At 44.0% G+C, this 21472-nt stretch overlaps 1 protein-coding gene across 1 annotated transcript in view; it reads right to left on the bottom strand.

The window, feature by feature from the left end:
• Positions 1–342: 342 nt before the first annotated feature.
• LOC146355045 (cadherin-related family member 3-like) overlaps positions 343–21472 on the bottom strand; it is a 41210-nt gene continuing 20080 nt past the window's right edge. Inside the window, exons 5-12 of the mRNA XM_084829836.1 lie at positions 21146–21338; positions 18635–18797; positions 12994–13096; positions 12320–12418; positions 7857–8089; positions 3552–3723; positions 1770–2014; positions 343–498 (exon numbers count right to left, since the gene is read on the bottom strand). Of these exons, the coding sequence (XP_084685962.1) occupies positions 343–498; positions 1770–2014; positions 3552–3723; positions 7857–8089; positions 12320–12418; positions 12994–13096; positions 18635–18797; positions 21146–21338 (1364 nt within the window). The remainder of the gene's footprint in view (positions 499–1769; positions 2015–3551; positions 3724–7856; positions 8090–12319; positions 12419–12993; positions 13097–18634; positions 18798–21145; positions 21339–21472) is intronic.

Raw genomic sequence — 21472 nt, 5'->3', positions numbered from 1 at the left:
GCTTACTCATCCTCTCTCTGGCTTGTGCATCTCATGCTAAGCCACAGTTTAGTATGACAGGTGAATTCTGCCATTGTAGATACATAGACCCAAATATACATTTCCTGATAAAATATCCATCAACACACATTATTGTCTGCAGTTAATTTTTTCCCCATATACCTCAGCAACAGTGGAGATACACTAGTGCCATAGAATGACAGATTCTTGTAGACTGCATGAGTAAACCTGTCCTAGTCCCCTGGCCATAGATTGGGGCAGTACATTCTTTCAGTTTTATGCTCAGGTTAGCAAGCAAAGAGGTAGCCAAGGCTGCCTTTCTATGAGATTGGGCTAGCAGACTCAGGCTGCCACTATTGCAAAAGCATTCCCCTCCGTCCCTGTTATAGCCAAGTCATCTTGCTCCCGGCTCCCCTTCGCATCTACTGAACAAAGCCCCAGCTGCAGCTGACAGCCAGGGTATTTTGAGTGGCTCTGAACAGCCCCCTGGCTTTTAAGCTTAACAAGAGAGGAGAGTCACTTTGAGTTGTGCACAACACCTGAGTGTACCAGTGGGGATTGTTTCAACAGGCGATGAGCAGAAAGAGCTTGCCTTGTTATCTTTAAAACGAACTTTGCAAATTAGGCTGGAAATAGCATGTTCTCAAGACGGAAACAATGACAAGGCTGCAGAGGTAGATGATGACTGTATTGGGCTCATCCCCATATACTGGCATGGCTCATCAGTATGTTGTACCGATATGACTCAATGAACAGCTTGCCACTTGAAGCTTTCTAAAGTTTACTATTTTCCAAAGCAGGGGAGGGTAATGTTTAACAATGAAGGTCACCTCAGAAATAGATCAAGAAAGCTACAATTAATTTGCATTATCAGCCAGATGTTGCTGGAATGATTTGCACATCCTTTACAGCAGGGGTGGGCAACTTGTGGCCCTCCAGATGTTTTGGCCTACAACTCCCATCAGCCCTAGCAAGCACAGCCAATGGTGAGGGATGATGGGAATTGTAGCATTAAACCTCTGGAGAGCCACAAGCTGCCCGTCTGTGATTTACACAAATTTGGTGCATGTCGAACTGCATTTAGTGTTACACTTTTTTTACACTATTCTTGGTGGGGGAATTGCTACGCTCAGGGGAAAAAAGTCACTGTTGAAAGGTCTTTGCATATATGAGCTTAGAAATCACAAGAGCTGAAAAATGAATTTCGGCTACTTTTTTCTTGTTTCAATGTTCGCAGATCTTTGGCTTTTATTTGCTGCCACCTTGGAGCCATGAGACATAGAAACTTACTTTTCTTTTTTGCTCTTGAGCCCATTGAATTTAATAGGACTTAATACTGTTGACATGTATAGGATAGTGCTGTAAGTAGATCAATAATCCAAAGAAAAGAATTATGGGGGGCATTTTTTATTTTTTTATTTTTTTTTATTTGTATACCACCCAATAGCCAAAGCTCTCTGGGCGGTTCACAAAAATTAAAACCAAAGAGTACACAATAAAACAATATAAAATATATAAAACATTAAAACCACAATATAACAATACAACCAGAATAACACCTAGCACCAATGCAGGGATTTAAAATACAGATTTAAAACAGCAAAGCTAAAAGTGTAGAAAGCTAAAATGCTAAAATGCCTGGGAAAATAATGTCATAATGTCCAGGGACCCCATGCAACTTGCTCTTACTCTAATATGCAGTTGGTTGCTTTGGAAACCTGTTTGTTTTGGTTTGTCTGTGCTAAAAACATATGATCAGTACTACTCACTTCAAAATGAATTGTTGTTGGAGAAGGAGTCCTTGTTCTAAGCACAGCAATATCTATCACAACTGTTCCTGTCCTAGGTTTGGAAACAGTGGTATTGTACAAGTTGTCATCTATAATATGAACCACAAGATGATACTGGGGCTGGAATTCCATTATACCAGTAAAGCCAAAAGGGTTTTTCACGATCAGTTTAGATGAACTAGACCCTCGATTTGGGTCAAATCCAAAATGGTTACCACCATTTCCTTTGTGAGGAAAGAAAAAGAGATTAGAATGGGGCTATTCACATGACACATATTCACATGTGGTTATTTAATCCACAGTGAGGTTGCAGTGTGTGTGGCCACCATTTTGAATATGCAACCCCTGCTATAAACAACCCTCTCATAACCCATGCTTGCTGGGTTCGCACAATATGACAACCCCCAAGTGGGGTTGCATAAGCCCAGGGGCACCATAGGTCATTGTGGGTTAAATAACCCATGACGAGCTGCGGCATATCGTCCAAATCCAGTCAATATCTGGATTACATTTAAAGTACATTTCTGTTTTCCTGGTCATACTGTTATATATTATATCCATATGAAGAGACAAACAATGTATGCAGGGGTTTTTTTTAAGATACCATCGATGTTCATAATGGTACTTTTTGTGTTGAATGTTTATAAAAGATGCACATTTGCAAATGAGAGATTGCCAAAAAAGATACAAAATGTTGGCCTGGGGGGGGGGGGTAGTATCATTTCCATAATGATTTTTTCCATTATTTCCAGTGGAAATGTTCACATTACAATTCAGTTGCATTTGGATTCACTACCAATGCATATAACCAAATGTGATTCAGAATCCTAGGATGTCTTCCAATGGCAAGTCTTGATCCAAATCAGCCGCCAAGGTGAATCAGGAACAGAGAAAAGCTAGATTGACATCAGGACAGAACAGTAGCAATGGACAGCAGTGAAGAGAAGGAATTAAATGGAAAAGAGGAATCAGAAGTTCAAATGTGTGGCAGGGATTTATCAGGGCAGGGATGCTGACTGCTTCAAGAAGCATTTAGAGGAATGGATAGTAATTGATTAACAGGGCTGGAATGACCTCTACCTGAGATGTTGGAAAGCTTCTGCCTTTTCAAGTAGACCAGTGTTTCCCAGCCTTGGGTTCCCAAATGTTGTTGGATTACAACTCCCATCACCCCCAGCCAGCATGGTCAATGGTGGCAGATGATGGGAGTTGTAGTACAATGACATTTGGGGGGGGCAAGGTTGGAAACACTGAAGTAGACAACACTCAGCTAAATGGACCAATCGTCTGACTTGTCATGACAGCTTTGTATGAGAGTGATCTCGTTCTGGAGAGAGAGGTTTTCCAGTTCTTAATATGTTCTGGCCAGCTGTGACTAAGCATGTCTGAAAATCAAGGAGCTCTCCATTTTAGTAATGTCCTTGGAGAATGATGTTTTGTCTTTGAGGAATGACACACACCTTAACACTGTTCTTCCCCTTTGGGAGCATCAGCCATATTTTGGCCAAAGAAGCATTCATGGAGAAGGATTCCATGCTCTTACAAGATGCATCACAGGGAGAAATCAACAGGTGATGTTTCTCCAATTGCTACATATCCATGCCAGGGAAAAGCTTCACCCATTGCATTTCTGTATATCTCTCTCACAGCTGTTCAAGGCTCAGAACCTCTCTATCAGGAAAAAATATGGCAACCCTAGCTGAGCCAAAGGAGATGAAAACCATAAAGAGCAAGACGGTGATTCAATACATGATCTCTTACCAGACACAATCTCAAAGCGCATGGCAGTATCAACAGAGTCTCTGTCATGGCAGTTGAGCTGAAAGCTGTTTATATTTGTCCCTGGTGAAATGTTATCAAGTACTATTGCTCTGTAGGTAGGTGGCTTGCATTCAGGAGCTTCATCATTCTCTTCCTCAATATCTATGGTAACCTATAAAAATTAATGACAAAAGTGCATTGAATTAAAGGGATCATAAATAAAGATGGCCCGCAGAAAGGTCTTGAAGACACATGGCTCAACTGATGGGGGATCTGGCCCTGAGGTCTTTCCCATCTAACAGGTCAGATTAAGAAGTCTTTCTCCTAAACCCAGCCTATTAAACCCTGTTACTGTGTTATGATGTTACTTAGATGTCAGTGTGAAGTTCCTCATAGTGAGATCCATGAACCCCAGATTATCGCTTCATTGCAAAGTTCTCTCCACAGTTGCAATCTGCAAATGAAACCCTCATAATGGTAAAGAGAAAGGCCTTTTCCCTTCTCTATTTTCTTCTCTGTGAACAGCAAAAATCTGCTTTGTAGCCCTGGATGAAATTATCATGGATCATTCCTTCTAATAGCAAACTCAGGTGGTGAGGGACAAGAAGATTGGGGCCAAAATGGTGCCCCTGAGAAACAAGAGGAAAGTATCAGCGTGCTCGATGAATCTCAAAGTTTGCAGAAGTACAAAATCCTTTCAAAAGAAAAAACTAAGGAGCCAAACCCATCCCAAAACAGCCCAGTGGGGAGTGAGTATGCTCAGTGCTCTTTAAGACCCAGAGAATGTCACATCAGTTGAAAAAGGAAAATGGAAACTGACACTGGGGGAGCAGGAGCGAGGTAGCTTGCTTGAGTCCCTAACAGCTTACCAGCGGAAGGCATGGCTAGCTGGAAGCCCGAAGACCTGTTACTGAGCCAGTTCACACATAATGAGAAGGTACCATAGACGAATTTCCCCATGGGGCTTCTTATCGTGGCGCTGGCCACCCCTTTGAAAATTCAAGCTGCAATCCTAAAAGATGCCCTGAGTTCTAGGTAGCTTGTTAACCATCCCAACAACCCACACTTGCCAGGTTTGAATGTAATGACAAGCCCCCCACCATGGCTTGAATGTTCAAAATGGAAAATGGCAAACCCTGCAGGAAAATTCACCCACGGTGGCTTGCCGTTACATGTGAACCAGGTCAGAGGGCGAGGACGCACTGCCACATTCTCACTTGTATATTCTAAACCCAGGGGAGGAACCTGTGATGTTAATTTACTCAGAGAAGATCAAAACAGCAACAAGCTCAAAATGCCAAACTAAACATAAAGGTTACTTGCCTTAGAGATGACGAATGGTTTCTCACCTGAAACATTTATCAGTAATCTCCTTATGCTAATCTCCCAGAAGAGCATTCTAGAGAGAAATATTGTTGCTTCCCCACCTCCCACCCCCCAAACTTTTGTTAACTGTGCCAAACAAGCAGAGCCTTTGTTAAGCAGCCAGGTTAAAATATAGTCACCGGCTTATTGCCACCTTAAAAAACTGCTTTAATAATTCTCAGACAGAATTGTTTCAGGAAGCTCTTTCTTACTGGTGCAGTAGTGAGCAATACTAATTACATGTTCCAGTAGTTTGCAATCAGGTGATGCAAAGGCACCAATGCTTTTCATTGATCTGCTTGCATGAAGAGATGGTGGCATTTTAAAGGCCAAGGCACCCTATAGATTCATACCATTAACATCTGCATGATTATTCCATGAGCATTCCGGAGCTTAATATGTAAAATGAGATCAAGCCAGCCTGGAGTGACATCTTCTGACTTGGAAGCCTTATGCAACATACATCAAGTCATGTAACAATTTCCTGTGGGCTAAATGTGGAGGCCAGGCTCCCTGCGCCACTTCATAATAGGTGCTCCCCAACAAGCCTGCGGGCCAGGAAAACAACAGTCTTGATGAATGCCTAATATGGGAGACTCAGCACGCCAGCATGGTACTTCTTTCACAGCTTGGTTGCACTCATGCAGTGCATCCAGCCTGAGTAAGCCTAGATGGGGAGGGTGTGTCCCAGCAGAAGAGCCATTTCAGAGACAATTCCCATGCATCAGTGTGCAGCCAAGGAACTGCTGCTGTGCCGAGGGTTTGATCATGACTTCTGGACCTGCTCCTTCGTCCAGGCATCAGAGAGGCCCTCAGGAAAACCAGGTGTTAGCGTGGACCATCCATTGCTGTAGTTACAGTGATTGTAGGGTTACACAAACAAAGCTGGAAGAGGACTTGTTCTCAGTAGTTGGAGGCAGAACAGTCATACGTATGTGTGAGCATGGGCACATGTGTGCACACGCGTAGTTGGAAATATCAGATGAGCTATGTGGTGCACTCAATGCAACAGCGAGTGGCCAGAAGCACTTGTAGATGCCAGCTGTGACTAGCACTTCCAGTGCTAAGTGTCATCTAGTGCTAAGTGATCTACCAGAGAAATGAGAAGGTTGGGTTATAAAGCCAAGTCTTCCTCTAAAGCAGGGGTTTTGAACCTCAGGCCCATGGGCCAAATCCAGCCTCCAGGGTTCCTCAGATGGCACACCCCATTTCACTGGCCACACACCCTTTCCTCTGACCAACTATCATTTGGTGGTTTTCTGTTTAGTACACAGCCACTGGCTGTTGTCGAAGGGTGCCATCTTATCTTCTTTGCTATGCCACATGGGATAGACACTCCATCACTAAATACCTAATACACTACGGGCAAGATGGGGTTACAGCTTTTTAGAAAAAGATGCCCTATCTTGAGTTGCAATCATTTTTCAGTGGCTTATATTTCAGAGGATATTACAATGACCCTTTTCAGTGGTCAGATCCAGCAGTCTTGTCTTCATGTAATTCTCCCTATATCATTCATGGGCCAATCAGTACTGCTCTTCATTTTTTTCATCAATTCACTCCCTTCTGGTTTCATTTTTTGCACCCTATGTTACACCACCTGCCAATTTTTAACATAACCATTCTTCATTCACCACTCCTTTCCCTCTTTTTCACAGCAAAATTACTGGACATGTGGAGTTGATCCCCCAAAACAGCATCCTCCATGTTGATTCCATGATTGAGTTCGCCACAATCCCACATAATTTGTAATTACACTTACCCTGTGATGGTCCATCATCATGTTATACATTTCGCCACCCCCACCAGCTGCAGCCAACGATGTGTTGCATGGGGTTAGGGCTACTACAGGTTATGGGAGATCATGAAAGAACTCAACTGAGCGGTGCTATTTTCAGTGGTGTAACCATGTCTTCAGTAGCCTGCAGTTCCATCCTCAGTATTTGTGACTTCCCATTAATGTTTTTGGAAAGACACATTTGGCTAAATACATTTTGTGTGTGTGCTTATACTTTACAGTTTAACTTGTGTGATAACTTTTCTTTCCTTCAGTCATACTGTGACCTGGTTCACATGTCATGATAAGCCACTGTGGGTTAATTCACCTGTGAGGCTCCGAGATGTGCATCAGCCACCATTTTGCAAGAGTTCCTTGCAAGAGGAAAAAAGGGGATATAAATGCAATGAATGAATGAATGAATGAAATTTTGCAAGCCATGGCAAGGGCATGTTGTGCGAACCCATGAGTTGTTCTAGGGTTCTAGAATTAGCCAAGGGTTATTTAACCCTCAAATAACCCACAATGCCCAGGTTTGCATCCCTGCTGCAGCTTGTATATTCAAAATGGCAGGCTGCACACATCTCAGCCCGTTATGTTTTTCTCTCCAAACTGGATGTAGTCTCTTTCTTAATTTATTTTGTTCCATTGTTTTGTTTTGTATTCATTTAACCTTTGTATCTTCCTGCTAAACTCAAAAAATAATTATATAAAACAAAACAAAAATATCCTATCTTCCTCCTCCTCTGTCTTTGTGATTTTCTTATGTCTTTCCAGCATTTATTTCAGCTGGACCCATGTGGCCCTGAATTCTCGGTCTGGTTTTAAACTTCACTACTTCTCCAAAAGAAATTCCCTACTCAAAACCACTAATCATTATCTGGGATCTTTAATCTGAGCATTTTGCTCCCTGCTCATTTTGATGGTTTGATTCTGGAGAAACAAACAAGTTCTAATAAAAACAAAGTCAAGGTCAGCTTGGGAGTCATCAAAATGGTGTGGCAAAGGCATCGCAATTTATGTGTACACATGGTCTGCATGATACCAAGCTGCCTTTTACTTTCCCTATCTAGTGGACTTCAAACAAGCATTCCGATGGAGAATTAAAAGAATTGCTCAGATCATAGTTTTTCAGTTTCATGCTGAAGTTAACTCAAACTTACCACAACAGAAGTAGATCTAGGAAGAATCCGATCACAGTCAACAGCTTCAATGATCAGTTTGTATTGCTGGACAGATTCATAATCTGGTTGGGCTATCAATTCTATTATTCCAGACTCTGGATGCAACCAGAATATCTCAATGGGATGAATGTTTCCATTGACTATTCTGTAGGTCACACAGTTTGATGGGTAGTCTTTGTCAGTAGCAGTTACTTTTCCAACTTTATGATGAGCTGTAAGAAGACAGCAGTGCTTTATGAATGCTAATTGGCAGGGACTTTATTTCATTTATTTCCAATTGATGTAGTAGTGCCTCTCTCTCTCTCTCTCTCTTCAGTAGTGAAAGCTAGTGCTCACAAAATGAGCCTATTAAGTCTTATGTGCTGGCTTTATAAAGCTGATTACCAAGCCCTTCCATGTAACCATATAACAAGGCAGAATTGCGCAAACAGCAGTTCACTAATTACCTCACAAGGAGCGCAAGGCATGAGCTGCGTTTATTGCTGCTAGGATGAGATTGTCACTTAATTGACCATAAAATTCTTCTCCAATTTGATCTCTTTATCCATAAAAGGCTCTAGAGGTGCATCTTCCTCTGAACTACGTGCATTTATCCATCTGACATTATGTTTTCAGATAATGGCATGAACTGGGGGGGGGGTAGGGGAGGCATTCACATGTCACTAAATCAGGAAGGGGGATATGCCTCTTACATGCATCTTGAAACCAGCCCTATAACGTCCCAAAATTGAGTACTATGTTTGTGAACTCTAATAGGATTTGGGTTCAGGTTAAGCATCTGTGGGTTCAGGTTCCATTGTTTAGATAGTAAGAGATGAGTTTAGGTTGTCCCGGGCTAGTGGTCCCAGCCAGGCTTGTTCTCCATTGCACCTGCCATGCATGATCTAGGCTCTGTGCTGCTTCTCCAAGAATCCTTGGATTTTACCAGGTTGCTGCTGCCTGGTTTCTTTCTCACACTGCCAATTTAAATGTGCCATACAGGGGAACACATGAGCAGCAATGTGGTATAGTGGTTAGAGTGTTGGACTGAGACTCAGGGGATCTGGGTTCTGGTCCCCACCCAGCCATGAAGCTCACTGGGTGACTTTGGGCCAGTCACTGACTCTCAGCTTAACCTACCTCACAGGGGTTGTTGTGAGGATAAAATGGAGAGGAGGAGGATCATGCATGCTGCCTTGGGCTCCTTGGACAAAGGAAAGGAAAAGTTCTTCCTGTGCAAGCACTGAGCTGTTGCTGACTCCTAAAGGGACGCCGCTTTCACTGGCATTTTCATGGCAGACTGTAGCGGGGTGGTTTGCCTTTGCTTTCCCAGCTGTGACTACCTTTCCCCCAGCAAGCTGGGTACTCATTTTACCGACCTCGGAAGGATGGAAGGCTGAGTCGACCTGAGGCTGAGCCGGCTACCTGGGACCCAGCTTCCGCCGGGATCGAACTCAGGTCGTGGGGAGAGTTTCGGTTGCAATACTGCCGCCACTCTGCGCCACACGAGGCTCTCCTTGGACAAAAGCCAGGATAAAAATGTAGCATATAAATGAGATAAATAAGGTCAAAGGAGTCCAGGCAAGCAGGAGGAGAGGCTGTCAAGTTCAAATGTGAGGTTCATGTCAGAAGTTCAAATCTGAGACCGAAACAAGTCCAATCTGGATCTGTTTGGGACTTCTGAAATTGCGTGCATGACATTTGGGTAAACGCAGCAGACAGAGGGAAGGTAGTAAGCAATTGGCATTATTAAGGTTTTGGAGAGTCTGGAACTGCAGTGTTGATTGTTGTTATATGATGCAAAGGACCCAGACGTGCTCTGGACTGGTTGTGTGCTATCTTTTATGTCTGCAGAGCTCAGGCTGCAAGCTTTACAGTCATTGAGGACGGTGTTCTTTTTCCTAACTCAAGCTCTTGGTTCTGTTATCAAAATATAACAGCAGGTTAAAAATGCAGTGGATGTTGCACAACACAAGCGTGTGCTAAGAGTCTCTCATATTTGCATTTAAGACTGTTAGATATAATGGAAAGCTGGGGCGGGCGGCATTGGTGGGTATCAAATTCAACTTTCAATAAAACTTAAAAAGCTAACATGAGCACTTTTCGAGCTCAGATTTAAAATAGAACTATTATGAAACCTCCTGAAAGGCTGCCAAGTTTGCTCCTTGAAAACTACTGTAAGTGAATTGTATTTCCCTTGTGATTTCCAGAACAATGTGATTGAGCTTTTTTGTTTAAGATAAAGGTATTCTGGATTTGTTAAACAAGAAAAAAATGATTTTCAGGCTAAAAGAAAAGTAATTTTATATGTGTGTGCTTTTTTTGTTTGCTGTCATGCTGGATCTATGCATATGTCAAACTTCATTGGAAAAAAAATTACTGTAAATATTTCAGTTTGGCATAATTGTATTCAAATTATATAATTATCAAGACCCCATACAAGGCAATTTGTTCTAATACAAAACACTGTCTTAGCTTATTCTGTTGGCCTTTTAAAGGACACGAGGATAAACGAGGCTATAATACAGGGGTAGATAATATTTTTCTATGAAGGGCTATTGACCCACAGGAAAAGTCAGTCAGGAGCTGGAGTTAAGAAGGAGTGGAGCTAGAGCAGAAAGTGGTCAGAGCCACCCCTTTACTCTCTCTCTCTCTCTCTCTTTCTCTCTCTCTCTCTCTCTCTCTCTCTCTCACACACACACACACACACACACACTTTTCTCCTTCTTTCTGCCATCCTTCTCTCTGTCTCTCTGTCTCTCTTTCCGCCACCCCCTTCTGCCCTACCTTAGAAGAAAATGTGCATGTTATTGTTTGAGGGTGTAACAAGATTCCCTTTAAAAAGCAAAAACAAATGGAGTGTTAGGGATGGCTGGGCCCTTCTGCTTCGTTGGCCTGGTTTTGATAGATGGCTTTGAATCCTTGGCACCTTCTCCTGAGTGCGAGCTTTGCTTACTGTTAAGTCCTCTCAAAATCTCTGTGTGTTGACTGGTGGCAGATTGAAGAGCATCTTGTCAGAGACAAGTAGCTTTCTTTTCTGGCATAGACAAGTGACACATTTCTTGGTTGGTTTAGGGCTGTGGCAGCAACTCCATGGGGACTTTTGGGCCCTCTTTTCCACTCCCCCATTCCAGCCCACATGTTGCTAGCCAGCATGTCCCCGGTGGAGGCTGCTGGCTGCAATGTCAGTGAGGCTGTAAATCTGCTCTGGGTTTAAGTCAGAACCAGTCAGAACTCTAAAGGAGCTGTCCAAGATGCTGAACCCTATTCCCCAAATGGGTTCAGGACCTTGGATAGCTCTTTTGGAGGTCTGACTGGTTCTGACTGAAACCCAGAGCAGATAAACAGCCCTACTGAAATTGGAGCCAGCAGCCTCCACTGCATGCCCCTCTCTGGACTTCCTGACCCGTCCCATGATCAAGGTGCTTCTTCCCACTCCCACATCCGAGATTCCTCATGTGTCTCCACTAGCTCCTTCAGGCTAGTGTTGCGATCCCCAACTTCCCCTGGTGCTGTCTATCGGAGGGAAGCCTCTTTGGAGGGAGGACCATAGTGGAATAGTCCTTCCTCCTTCATAGTTCTTCCTCCTTTGCTGGTCCAGAGAACCCATAGCAGGCCGAGTGCTGCAGGCAGGATGAAAATTGGGTTCTCCAATCCAGCTATAGTACCAAGATGCTTCTTTACTTTAACCTATATTATTTTTGTCATTGGTTCAAGTCAATGCCCACCACTACAGCTGAGTGGTAGAGCACATGCTTGGTATGCAGAAGACCCCAGGTTCAATCCCCGGCATCTCCAGATAAAAAAGATGAAGTCGTTGGTGATGGGATAGACCTCAGAGAGCTGCTGCCAGTCAGAGTAGACAATATTGGGCTAGATGGACAAATACTCTGACCCAGTGGAGGCTGGTGGCTCTGATTTCGGTGGGGCTGTGATTCCACTCTGGCTTTCAGTCAGAACCAGCCAGAACTCTGACAGAGCTATCCAAGGTTCTGGGTTCAGCACCTTGGATAGCTCTGTCAGAGTTCTGGCTGGCTCTGACTGAAAGCCAGAGTGGATTTACAGCCCCACCAAAATCAGAGCCACCAGCCTCCACTGCTCTGACCTGGCATATGGCAGCTTCCTAGGTTTAATATCAAGAGTGTCCAATTCAAACTGAATCTTATTAAACAACACTGGTATTCTAATTATGGAACAGCCATTTCCAGGGAGGACTGTTAGGTGACGTCCCTGTATAATTTTCTCTGCCACATTCTGACTTAATTTCCCCACATGTTTTTTTAACTCCTAATTCAGGTTTGCTACAGTGATTTTGATGCTCTGCTCACATTTTGTTTTATTCATTGTGTGTCTGAATGCTTAGATGTTTTCACAGATTTATACTGAACACTTATTTGAGCTTCTTAAGAAGCAAAGTGTTTTTTTAAAAAAATAAATAAACAAACAAAGCAATGTTAACTTACCTCCAGCTGTTTCTGGAACAGCAAACACATAATTTGCTTCATTAAATACTGGACTGAATTCATTGACGGGTATGACTTCCACAATGATTGTAACAGTTACTGGTAAAAGAACAAAGTGGTCAGCAGCATTTTCCAAACATTACCCCGAGTATTCAGCTAGCCAACTGCAAATAGGAAAACACAATACATGGGGGTTAAGTGAAATCAGAGGCTGAGGTCCTGGATGTGTCATAATCACTAAACTATTACCATATTTTCATTTCCAGAAGAACAGGAAGGCAGTGTGGTCATTAGCTGTGCCAAATACTACCCAACCTGGACCACTAAAAGATATTTTACTTTACCCACTCAGTATCTATTTTCCTTTGATGTTATTTTCACAGAAATATCAAGGAGACATTTCCCCTGCAGAAAGATAGGACACCAGGCACACCTGTACATGGTTCATTATCTGCACAAAGATTGTGAACAGAAATGATATCTAGGTCTTTCTAGCCGAGTTTCTAGCCTAGGATGTGAGCAGCTAAAGGTAGTGACAGCAGCCTTATTAATGTGGGTCAAAGAAGACGCAGAAACAAGGCAGGTCCTCAGGCAAACATCTCAAAAGTGAGGAAGTCAGAAGGATCGAAGGTGTGGCATGCTGTGAAATTCTCACTTCCTTTCAAAATTCTCACCTGTATGTGATGGATTCACATCATCAAAAACAGAGATAGTCATTTTGTAGGTGCTGCCGACAGCAAAATTGCGTGGGTCTTGGTAGTCTAAGTCTTGAGTCACCTTCCAACATAGTAACAATGAATAATTAAACCATGCCATAGTAACAAAGCAAGGCTCATGCATATTTCATATTCATACATAGGAATGTCATAAGCTGCTCTATGCCACATCACACCATTTAGTCCATCTAGCTCATTCTTTGGCTGGCCAAGCTAGACATGGTGGGGCAGCTATCCATCTGTCTGCCCCATTCATGTATAAAGCAGCGGAGGGGGCTTCTGTTCTTTCAATGGACAGTGTGTAAGGGGGAGGAGTGGCTAAGTTTTTTTCTAAGCACCTCCCTCATTATTCTAAGCTCCTCCCCCAAGTTTGAGAATGCAGCTTTTCATTTAGTAGGGGACAAGTAGGGTCCCTTGACGCCAAGGTTGCTGACTTGGAGAAGCGAAGAGAGGCACCTTCTGGGACCAAATAGCAGTGTCCCAATCCCTGAGTGACTGCTCCTCTGCTATCAGAGAATAGGGGTCTTGGGAAAGGAGGGCATCATTCTGAGGAAGAGAAAAAGGATCCCTTAGAAGGCACCCATTCCTCAGAAGATGAACAAATATCCTCACACTGAGGATGTGCCTTGGGGTGGGGGGAGCTTGTGGCCGTGGGAGACTTGCTCATTAGACACGCAGACAGCTGGATTTGTGATGGGCGTGTAAACCGCCTGCCTGGTGCAAAGGTTACAGGTAGCTTTGTAGATAGTACTGGTGTGCAGTCAGTGGTCATGATCCATGTTGGAACAAATGATGTCAAGAATGTAGCTGCGAGGTCCTGGGAGCAGTGTTGCAGCGGGGAGAGGTTCAGATTTATTAGGCATTGGAGAACATTTTGGGACAAACCGGGCCTGCACAAGAGGAATGAGCTCCACTTGAGCCAGAATGGAAGTAGACTGCTGGTGCGCCATGCTTAACACATGAAAGGTAGCAGAGCAGCTTTTAAACTGAGCTGTGGGGGAAAGACGACAAGAGCTGGGAAGCATCCAGTCCGGGTTGAATCTTCACCCTTGGGGATGAAGATGAAAGTGGGAACTTCTGGATGGATAAAAGGAAGTAATTCTTCACACAGTGTATAGTTAAACTATGGAATTCACTTGCACAAGACGAAGTGATGGTTGGACAGATCCCTGGATGAGAAGGCTATCAGTGGCTGCTACTCCTGATGGCTATGTGCTACCTCCAGGATCAGAGGCAGTACACCTTTGTACACCACTTGCTGGGGAACATGGGTGGGAGGGTGCTGTTGTGCTCATGCCCTCTTTGTGGGTTCCTGGTCGGCAGCTGTTTGGCCACTGTGTGAACAGAATGCTGGACTAGATGGACCCTTGGTCTGATCCAGTGTGGCTCTTCTTATGTTCTTTTTTTCTTAATGACCACCACCTTTCAGATCTTTTTCTAAATGAAAGAAACAAAGATAAGAAGAAGGAAGAATAGAAGGAAAATGAGACTAAATAGAGAAAGAAAGAAAGAAAGAGAAAAATACAAAAAGAAGATAAGTTCAAGAAATGGAGGAGTAAGGGGAATTTCTATTATACTAATAGTATAAGCTGATGAAGACTGAAAAGAAACAGTATTCATCTTTATTTTCTTTTTCTTTTTCTTTTTTCTCTTCTTTTCTGTTTCTTTCAAAGAAACAGCCTAACACTTCATTAAACTCCATATGCACAACTGCACAAAAACTTATTACCCCCTACATACTTTTTCCTCGGGGCACAAAATGTGTCCAGCTGCAGGTTAGAATGAACTCTGGGGAGTGAAATACACCCTCATCTGCTGTACTCTGTCACTTCAAATACTTTCCCCCCCGCTCATCGGAGTTCTGGGGGAACATCTAAAGCACAACACTGGAAGAAAGATGCTTAAAGCAGAGATGTACAGCCAAGTAAGGCAGGCAGGGGTGGGTATCGCTCCCTCTGCCCACTCATTCTCCTGCACCCCCATGCTTTAGATGTGAACAGGTCAGACATGTGAATGGTTGCCCCATCACATATAATGTATTATGTGTATGATCATACAAGCCTACTCAATGGAGTGCCAGGATTTGTGTCAGCTCCCTGTTGAGTGTACACTTACTGGCATAGTGTATGAAATTGCTTATCAATGGGATCTTCTCAAACTGGGAAGAGGTAATGAGCGAGGTACCGCAGGGCTCAGTCCTGGGCCCAGTGCTCTTTTTATTAATGACTTGGATGAGGAGGTACAGGGAATGCTTATCAAATTTGCAGACGACACAAAACTGGTTGCACAATTTAAAATCAGACTAAAGAGAATAGGGAAGACCCATAGATCAGTTAGATATGAGCTCACTAATATTCCTAATGAATATGCAGTGGAGGTGAAGAATAGATTTAAGGGACTAGATTTAGTAGATAGGGTCCTGGAAGAACTATGGACAGAAGTTCGCAACATTGTTCAGGAGGCAGCAACAAAAAACATCCCAAAGAAAAAGAAAACCAAGAAGGCAAGATGGCTGTCTGCTGAGACACTGGAAGCAGCCCAAGAAAGAAGGAAAGCAAAAGGCAACAGTGATAGGGGGAGATATGCCCAATTAAATGCAAAATTCCAGAGGTTAGCCAGAAGAGATAAGGAATTATTTTTAAACAAGCAATGCGCGGAAGCGGAAGAAGATAATAGAATAGGAAGGACAAGAGACCTCTTCCAGAAAATTAGAAACATCGGAGGTAAATTCCAGGCAAAAATGGGTATGATCAAAAACAAAGATGGCAAGGACCTAACAGAAGCAGAAGAGATCAAGAAAAGGTGGCAAGAATATACGGAAGATCTGTATAGGAAGGATAATAATATCGGGGATAGATTTGATGGTGTGGTCAGTGAGCTAGAGCCAGACATCCTGAAGAGTGAGGTTGAATGGGCCTTAAGAAGCATTGCTAATAACAAGGCAGCAGGAGATGACAGTATCCCAGCTGAACTGTTTAAAATCTTGCAAGATGATGCTGTCAAGGTGATGCATGCCATATGCCAGCAAATTTGGAAAACACAAGAATGGCCACCAGATTGGAAAAAATCAACTTATATCCCCATACCAAAAAAGGGAAGCACCAAAAAATATTCAAACTATCGAGCAGTGGCACTGATTTCACACGCCAGTAAGGTAATGCTCAAGATCTTGCAAGGTAGACTCCAGCAATTCATGCAACGAGAATTGCCAGATGTACAAGCTGGGTTTAGAAAAGGCAGAGGAACCAAATTGCCAATATCCGCTGGAGAATGGAGAAAGCCAGGGAGTTTCAGAAAAACATCTATTTCTGTTGTATTGACTATTCTAAAGCCTTTGACTGTGTGGATCAGAACGAATTGTGGCAAGTTCTTGGTGGTATGGGGATACCAAGTCATCTTGTCTGCCTCCTGAGGAATCTGTATAACGACCAAGTAGCAATGGTAAGAACAGACCACAGAACAATGGACTGGTTTAAGATTGGGAAAGGAGTACGGCAGGGTTGTACACTCTCACCCTACCTATTCAACCTGTACACAGAACACATCATGCAACGTGCTGGGCTTGATGAAGCCAAGGCTGGAGTTAAAATCACTGGAAGAAACATTAACAATCTCAAATATGCAGATGATACCACTTTGATGGCTGAAAGTGAGGAGGAGCTGAGGAACCTCATGACGAAGGTGAAAGAAGAAAGTGCAAAAGCTGGGTTGCAGTTAAACCGCAAAAAAACCAAGATTATGGCAACCAGCTGGATTGATAACTGGCAAATAGAGGGAGAAAATGTGGAGGCAGTGACAGACTTTGTCTTTCTAGGCGCAAAGATTACTGCAGGTGCTGACTGCAGCCAGGAAATCAGTTTACTTCTTGGGGACGTTTACTTCTTGGGAGGAGAGCAATGACAAATCTTGATAAAATAGTGAAGAGCAGAGACATCACACTGACAACAAAGGTCCGCATAGTTAAAGCAATGGTATTCCCCACCCTCCAGGAGAGAGCACAGGACAGGAAGGCCTGGCGTGCTATGGTCCATGGGGTCACGAAGAGTCGGACACAACTCAACGACTGAACAACAATTCCCCGTAGTAACCTACAGCTGCGAGAGCTGGACCATAAGGAAGGCTGAGCGAAGGAAGATAGATGCTTTTGAACTGTGGTGCTGGAGGAAAATTCTGAGAGTGCCTTGGACTGCAAGAAGATCAAACCAGTCCATCTTCCAGGAAATAAAGCCAGACTGCTCACTTGAGGGAATGATATTAAAGGCAAAACTGATGTACTTTGGCCACATCATGAGAAGACAGGATACCCTGGAGAAGATGCTGATGCTAGGGAAAGTGGAAGGCAAAAGGAAGAGGGGCCGACCAAGGGCAAGATGGATGGATGATATTCTGAAGGTGATGGACTCGACCTTGGGGGAGCTGGGGGTGGTGACGGCTGACAGGAAGCTCTGGCGTGGGCTGGTCCATGAAGTCACGAACAGTCGGAAGCGACTGACTGACTGAATAAACAGCAACAAAAAGCTAATTCTCAGGAAGACAGAAACAAAATTCAAAGTGATCTTGATAGTCTGGAGTGCTGGGCAGAAAACAACAGAATGACATTTAATAGGGATAAATGCCAAGTTCTGCACCTAGGAAAAAGAAACCAAATGCACCGTTACAAGATGGGGGATACTTGGCTCAACAATGCTACAAGTGAGTAGGATCTTGAAACTGTTGTAGATCAATAGACCAATATGACAATGGAACCAAATTACCTAGGGAGGTGGTGGGCTCTCCCACACTGGAGGCAATCAAGACGAGGCTGGACAGCCATCTGTCAGGGATGCTTTGACTTGGATTCCTGCATTGAGCAGGGGGTTGATGGTCTTATAGGCCCCTTCTAACCCTACTATTCTATGATTCTATGAAACCAACTCACTTCTGCTACAAAAAGGCCTATTTGCCTAACATTTGGTCATTTCCCCCAAATAATCCCTCCCCCAAACATCCTAGGAGGTCCACTTATTAGGATTCCATATACTTACAAACCTAGGAAGTTGCCTCATACCAGGTCAGACTCTATGTCTAGCTGAATACAGACTACTCTGATTAGTCCTCCAGGGTCTCAGGCAGAGACGGAAGTAGATTCTGTCACCTGCCATCAGGTCTTTTAATTCAGGGATGGGGAACCTCTTTCAGTCTGAGGGCTGAATTCAATTTCGAAGAATTTGAAATAAGAAGAAATAAGGATGCATTCTAATGGTGGGTGAGGCCAAGGGGAAGGGGCCAAAAATACAGAAAATGCCAGCCTACTGTAGCTTAGAGCTCTTCCTGCCAGTAAGCAAGCCTTAGGAGACCCAAGAATTGGGGGGAAACTGCACAAAAGCCAGGAAACCACCAAAGGACCAGTGGTTGGGGGGAAAGGGGCATGGCCATCTCAGGAAGCCCAGGGGGTCAGTTTGGGACACCAGGAGGCCTGGGTTTGGCTTCTGGGCCTGGGATCCCCATCCCTATTTTAACTGGAAATGCCATAGGTTGAATCTGGGTCCTTGAATGATGGTTCTTCCAGTGTGCAATGTCCACAGTTGTCTTCTCTTCCTGCACATCTTCATTTACTCACCCGAACAGCACTTTTGGCACTTGGCACTTGTTCAAAGAGCTTTCCAGCCCCAATGGGACCACTGTTGGGTTCATAATGAAGTTCATCAGGGGGTTTGTCACTATCATGACATCTTACATCAGCAACCACAGTGTTATTTGCAAGAACTTCTTCGCTAGTATACCTGATTAAGAGGAAGCCATCAAAACGTTGTTTTTGTGTTGTTTTGAAAACAGATTGTACCAATATCCTCAATTATCTTTTATTCACACCCAGCAGACCTGAAAGTGTATTGCCTGCCATCCTAAGGGATCATTTCACAAGATGCTCAGAGAGTACAAATTGGGGGAGTCCAGCTCTCCCAAGCACTCTGTGATTTATACCAGCAGTGATTTGTCTGAACATTTTTCTAACCAGCAGTTAAAGGGCAACCCTCTCAGGAGTTCTGATGAACCTCATTCTATAGTCCTGTAACTACACAGATTTAACTGTTATAAATGTCTATGCAACACCACAAAAGGGCTTAACTTGATTGCTTTTCCTCACATTTTTAAGGGGGGATTTGACATGCTCCCCCCCCTCCAGGATTATATTACTACTTACAAATTTGCAGGGGGAAGGGCAGTGATGTAGTGGTACATTTTGAGGTACAGACGCTCATCATGACAGTCCCTATAGCCACACCCCAAGGACAGTCCAAAGTTGCAGGCAGCTGTGTTGATCCCTATCAAGAAACCCATTCTAGCAGTTTTCATCTTTGTAAAGCTTAATTGCCCATTCAAGTCCAAGCCAGCCCCAAATACTTTACATCACAACAAGAAAAATATATTATTGCCAGGAAAATTCTTTTCCCCAGCCACGGAGAACTCTTCCCGGACAATCTTCTGAAGATCTGGTATTGTTCTGCTTACGGGATGATTCATCCTATATTACGGAGAAGTTCGCTTTTTGTGTGTGTGTATACTTCAGTGCAAATTAGGAGGGGGGAAATCTGTTAGCTTCCTTTGTTTGTATCTACTTGTTCTTATCTCTTTGCTCTTAATTAATTGCATCTGTTTGCTGTACCAAAATTCTTATTGGTCTGTGACTGACCATAATTAATAATGCATTCATTCCTTTCTCCCCATCTACTGTCAGGGTTGCAGCTAAGCTCAGAGGGAGAACAGAAATCTGAGGGGCTGGCAGATGACATCAGCATCCCTGCTAATAAAAAAAGTGCTGGTACTGCGCCCCTGTGAGCCCTGACTCCACTACCCTGACCTGGAGAGCCCTGACCTCTGGAGAGGGATGGGGAGAGTGGGTTGGAGGCTCTTTAAAACAGTATGCACAGCCCTGGTCCTGGTTCTGGTTCTGTATGAGCTGGGAGGAGGAAAATGGTGACTTAACAACATACACATTACCCCAGCCCCTAGTAGCTTCAGTAGTAGCCCAGGGAGCCAAGCTAGCATTTTATTTCCCTTTCCACAGGTTGGGCAGTGGAGCACTAAGCTATCAGAAAATGGGGAGGAGGTGGGGTGAGGAGAAAAACCATGGTCTCAATCAATACAAAGAAACAGTTTGAACATTTCCAAAATGCAGCAGACCAGGAAAGCTAAACAGCATCTAAATGGAACACCAACAGATGGCTCAGCTGGCAGTGCTGGCCCACTCTTGCCACATGCTGGAAGGCTCCTAGATAAAGAACAGCCCGGAAGGGGAAAACATGGCGTCAGAGGGGTCTGTGTCATTGATTCCAAAACCAGGGTGCACAGTACTTTAAATCAGTACAGAGGCTTCCGGGCTCCCGGAACTGCAGTGCCTGGCAGAGGCAGATGTTGGCTTGGCACTCTACTGCCTCTAGAATGTACCACAAAGAGCCAGAAGAGTAATTTCTAGCAATTAATCCAGCTCCTATTCTAACAGGCTGCACCTATATAGGGAAGGCATACCTTACACAGGACACAGAATAATGGGCTCAAGTGACAGGAGGCCAGATTCTGGCTGAACATCAGGAAAAACGTCCTGACTGTTAGAGCAATATGACAATGGAACCAATGACCTAGGGAGGTGGTGGGCTCTCCCACATTGGAGGTGGTGGGCTCTCCCACACTGGAGGTGTTCAAGATGAGGCTGTACAGCCACCTGTCAGGGATGCTTTGACCTGGATTCCTGCATTGAGCAGGGGGTTGGACTCGATGGCCTTGTAGGACCCTTCCAACCCTACTATTCTATGATTCTATGATGCTTCGTGGGAAAGAAAATGCCTACTAACAATTCAGTGGAAAAAGAAAATGGACAGGGTTTGAAGAAGGTTGGAGCATCTCCTCATTGTCAAATGAGAGCTGTACACACTAAGGAGCTGCCCCTTTTCTTTTTTCAATTCAGTTGATTGGTTTTGCTTGCCCATGGGAACTGTACAAGAGCAGCTGGTTTGACTTTTTGCTGCAATCAAGTCAGTGGCAGTTTGTTCGAGCTCATGTAGCTGGCCTGGGGCCTCTCTCTTTATGTAGACACTACTTGCTTCCACTTCAAAATCCAAGTTCATGAGCTCACCTGTACACATATGGATCACAGAATGGCAGGTTGTCATTGATACCATGAATATTTGCAAGGACAGGTATGGCTGAACATTTCAGCTCTTTGCTGCAAGCCTTCACTGTGAATGACTGAGCACTGAGAAATCCATCCTCTTCCATGTCCAGTCTAGACGTGACTATCAGGGCACCATGAGCTGCAAAATGGAGGCCTGGTTATGGAGAATCACTGTGTTCATGGTTCAAAGACTTTCAGTACCCCACACACACACCGGGGGCGGGGGAGAGGGAGAGTGTATGTATTGGAGCTGTACCCTTATGAGTGACAGCCTATGCAACTACCCTC

Source organism: Heloderma suspectum, chromosome 2, assembly GCF_057233095.1.
Source record: "Heloderma suspectum isolate Gila_16-S chromosome 2, 16-S_ref, whole genome shotgun sequence".
Classification (NCBI taxonomy): Eukaryota; Metazoa; Chordata; class Lepidosauria; order Squamata; family Helodermatidae; genus Heloderma; species Heloderma suspectum.
This window is presented reverse-complemented; position numbering and strand designations above follow the sequence as displayed.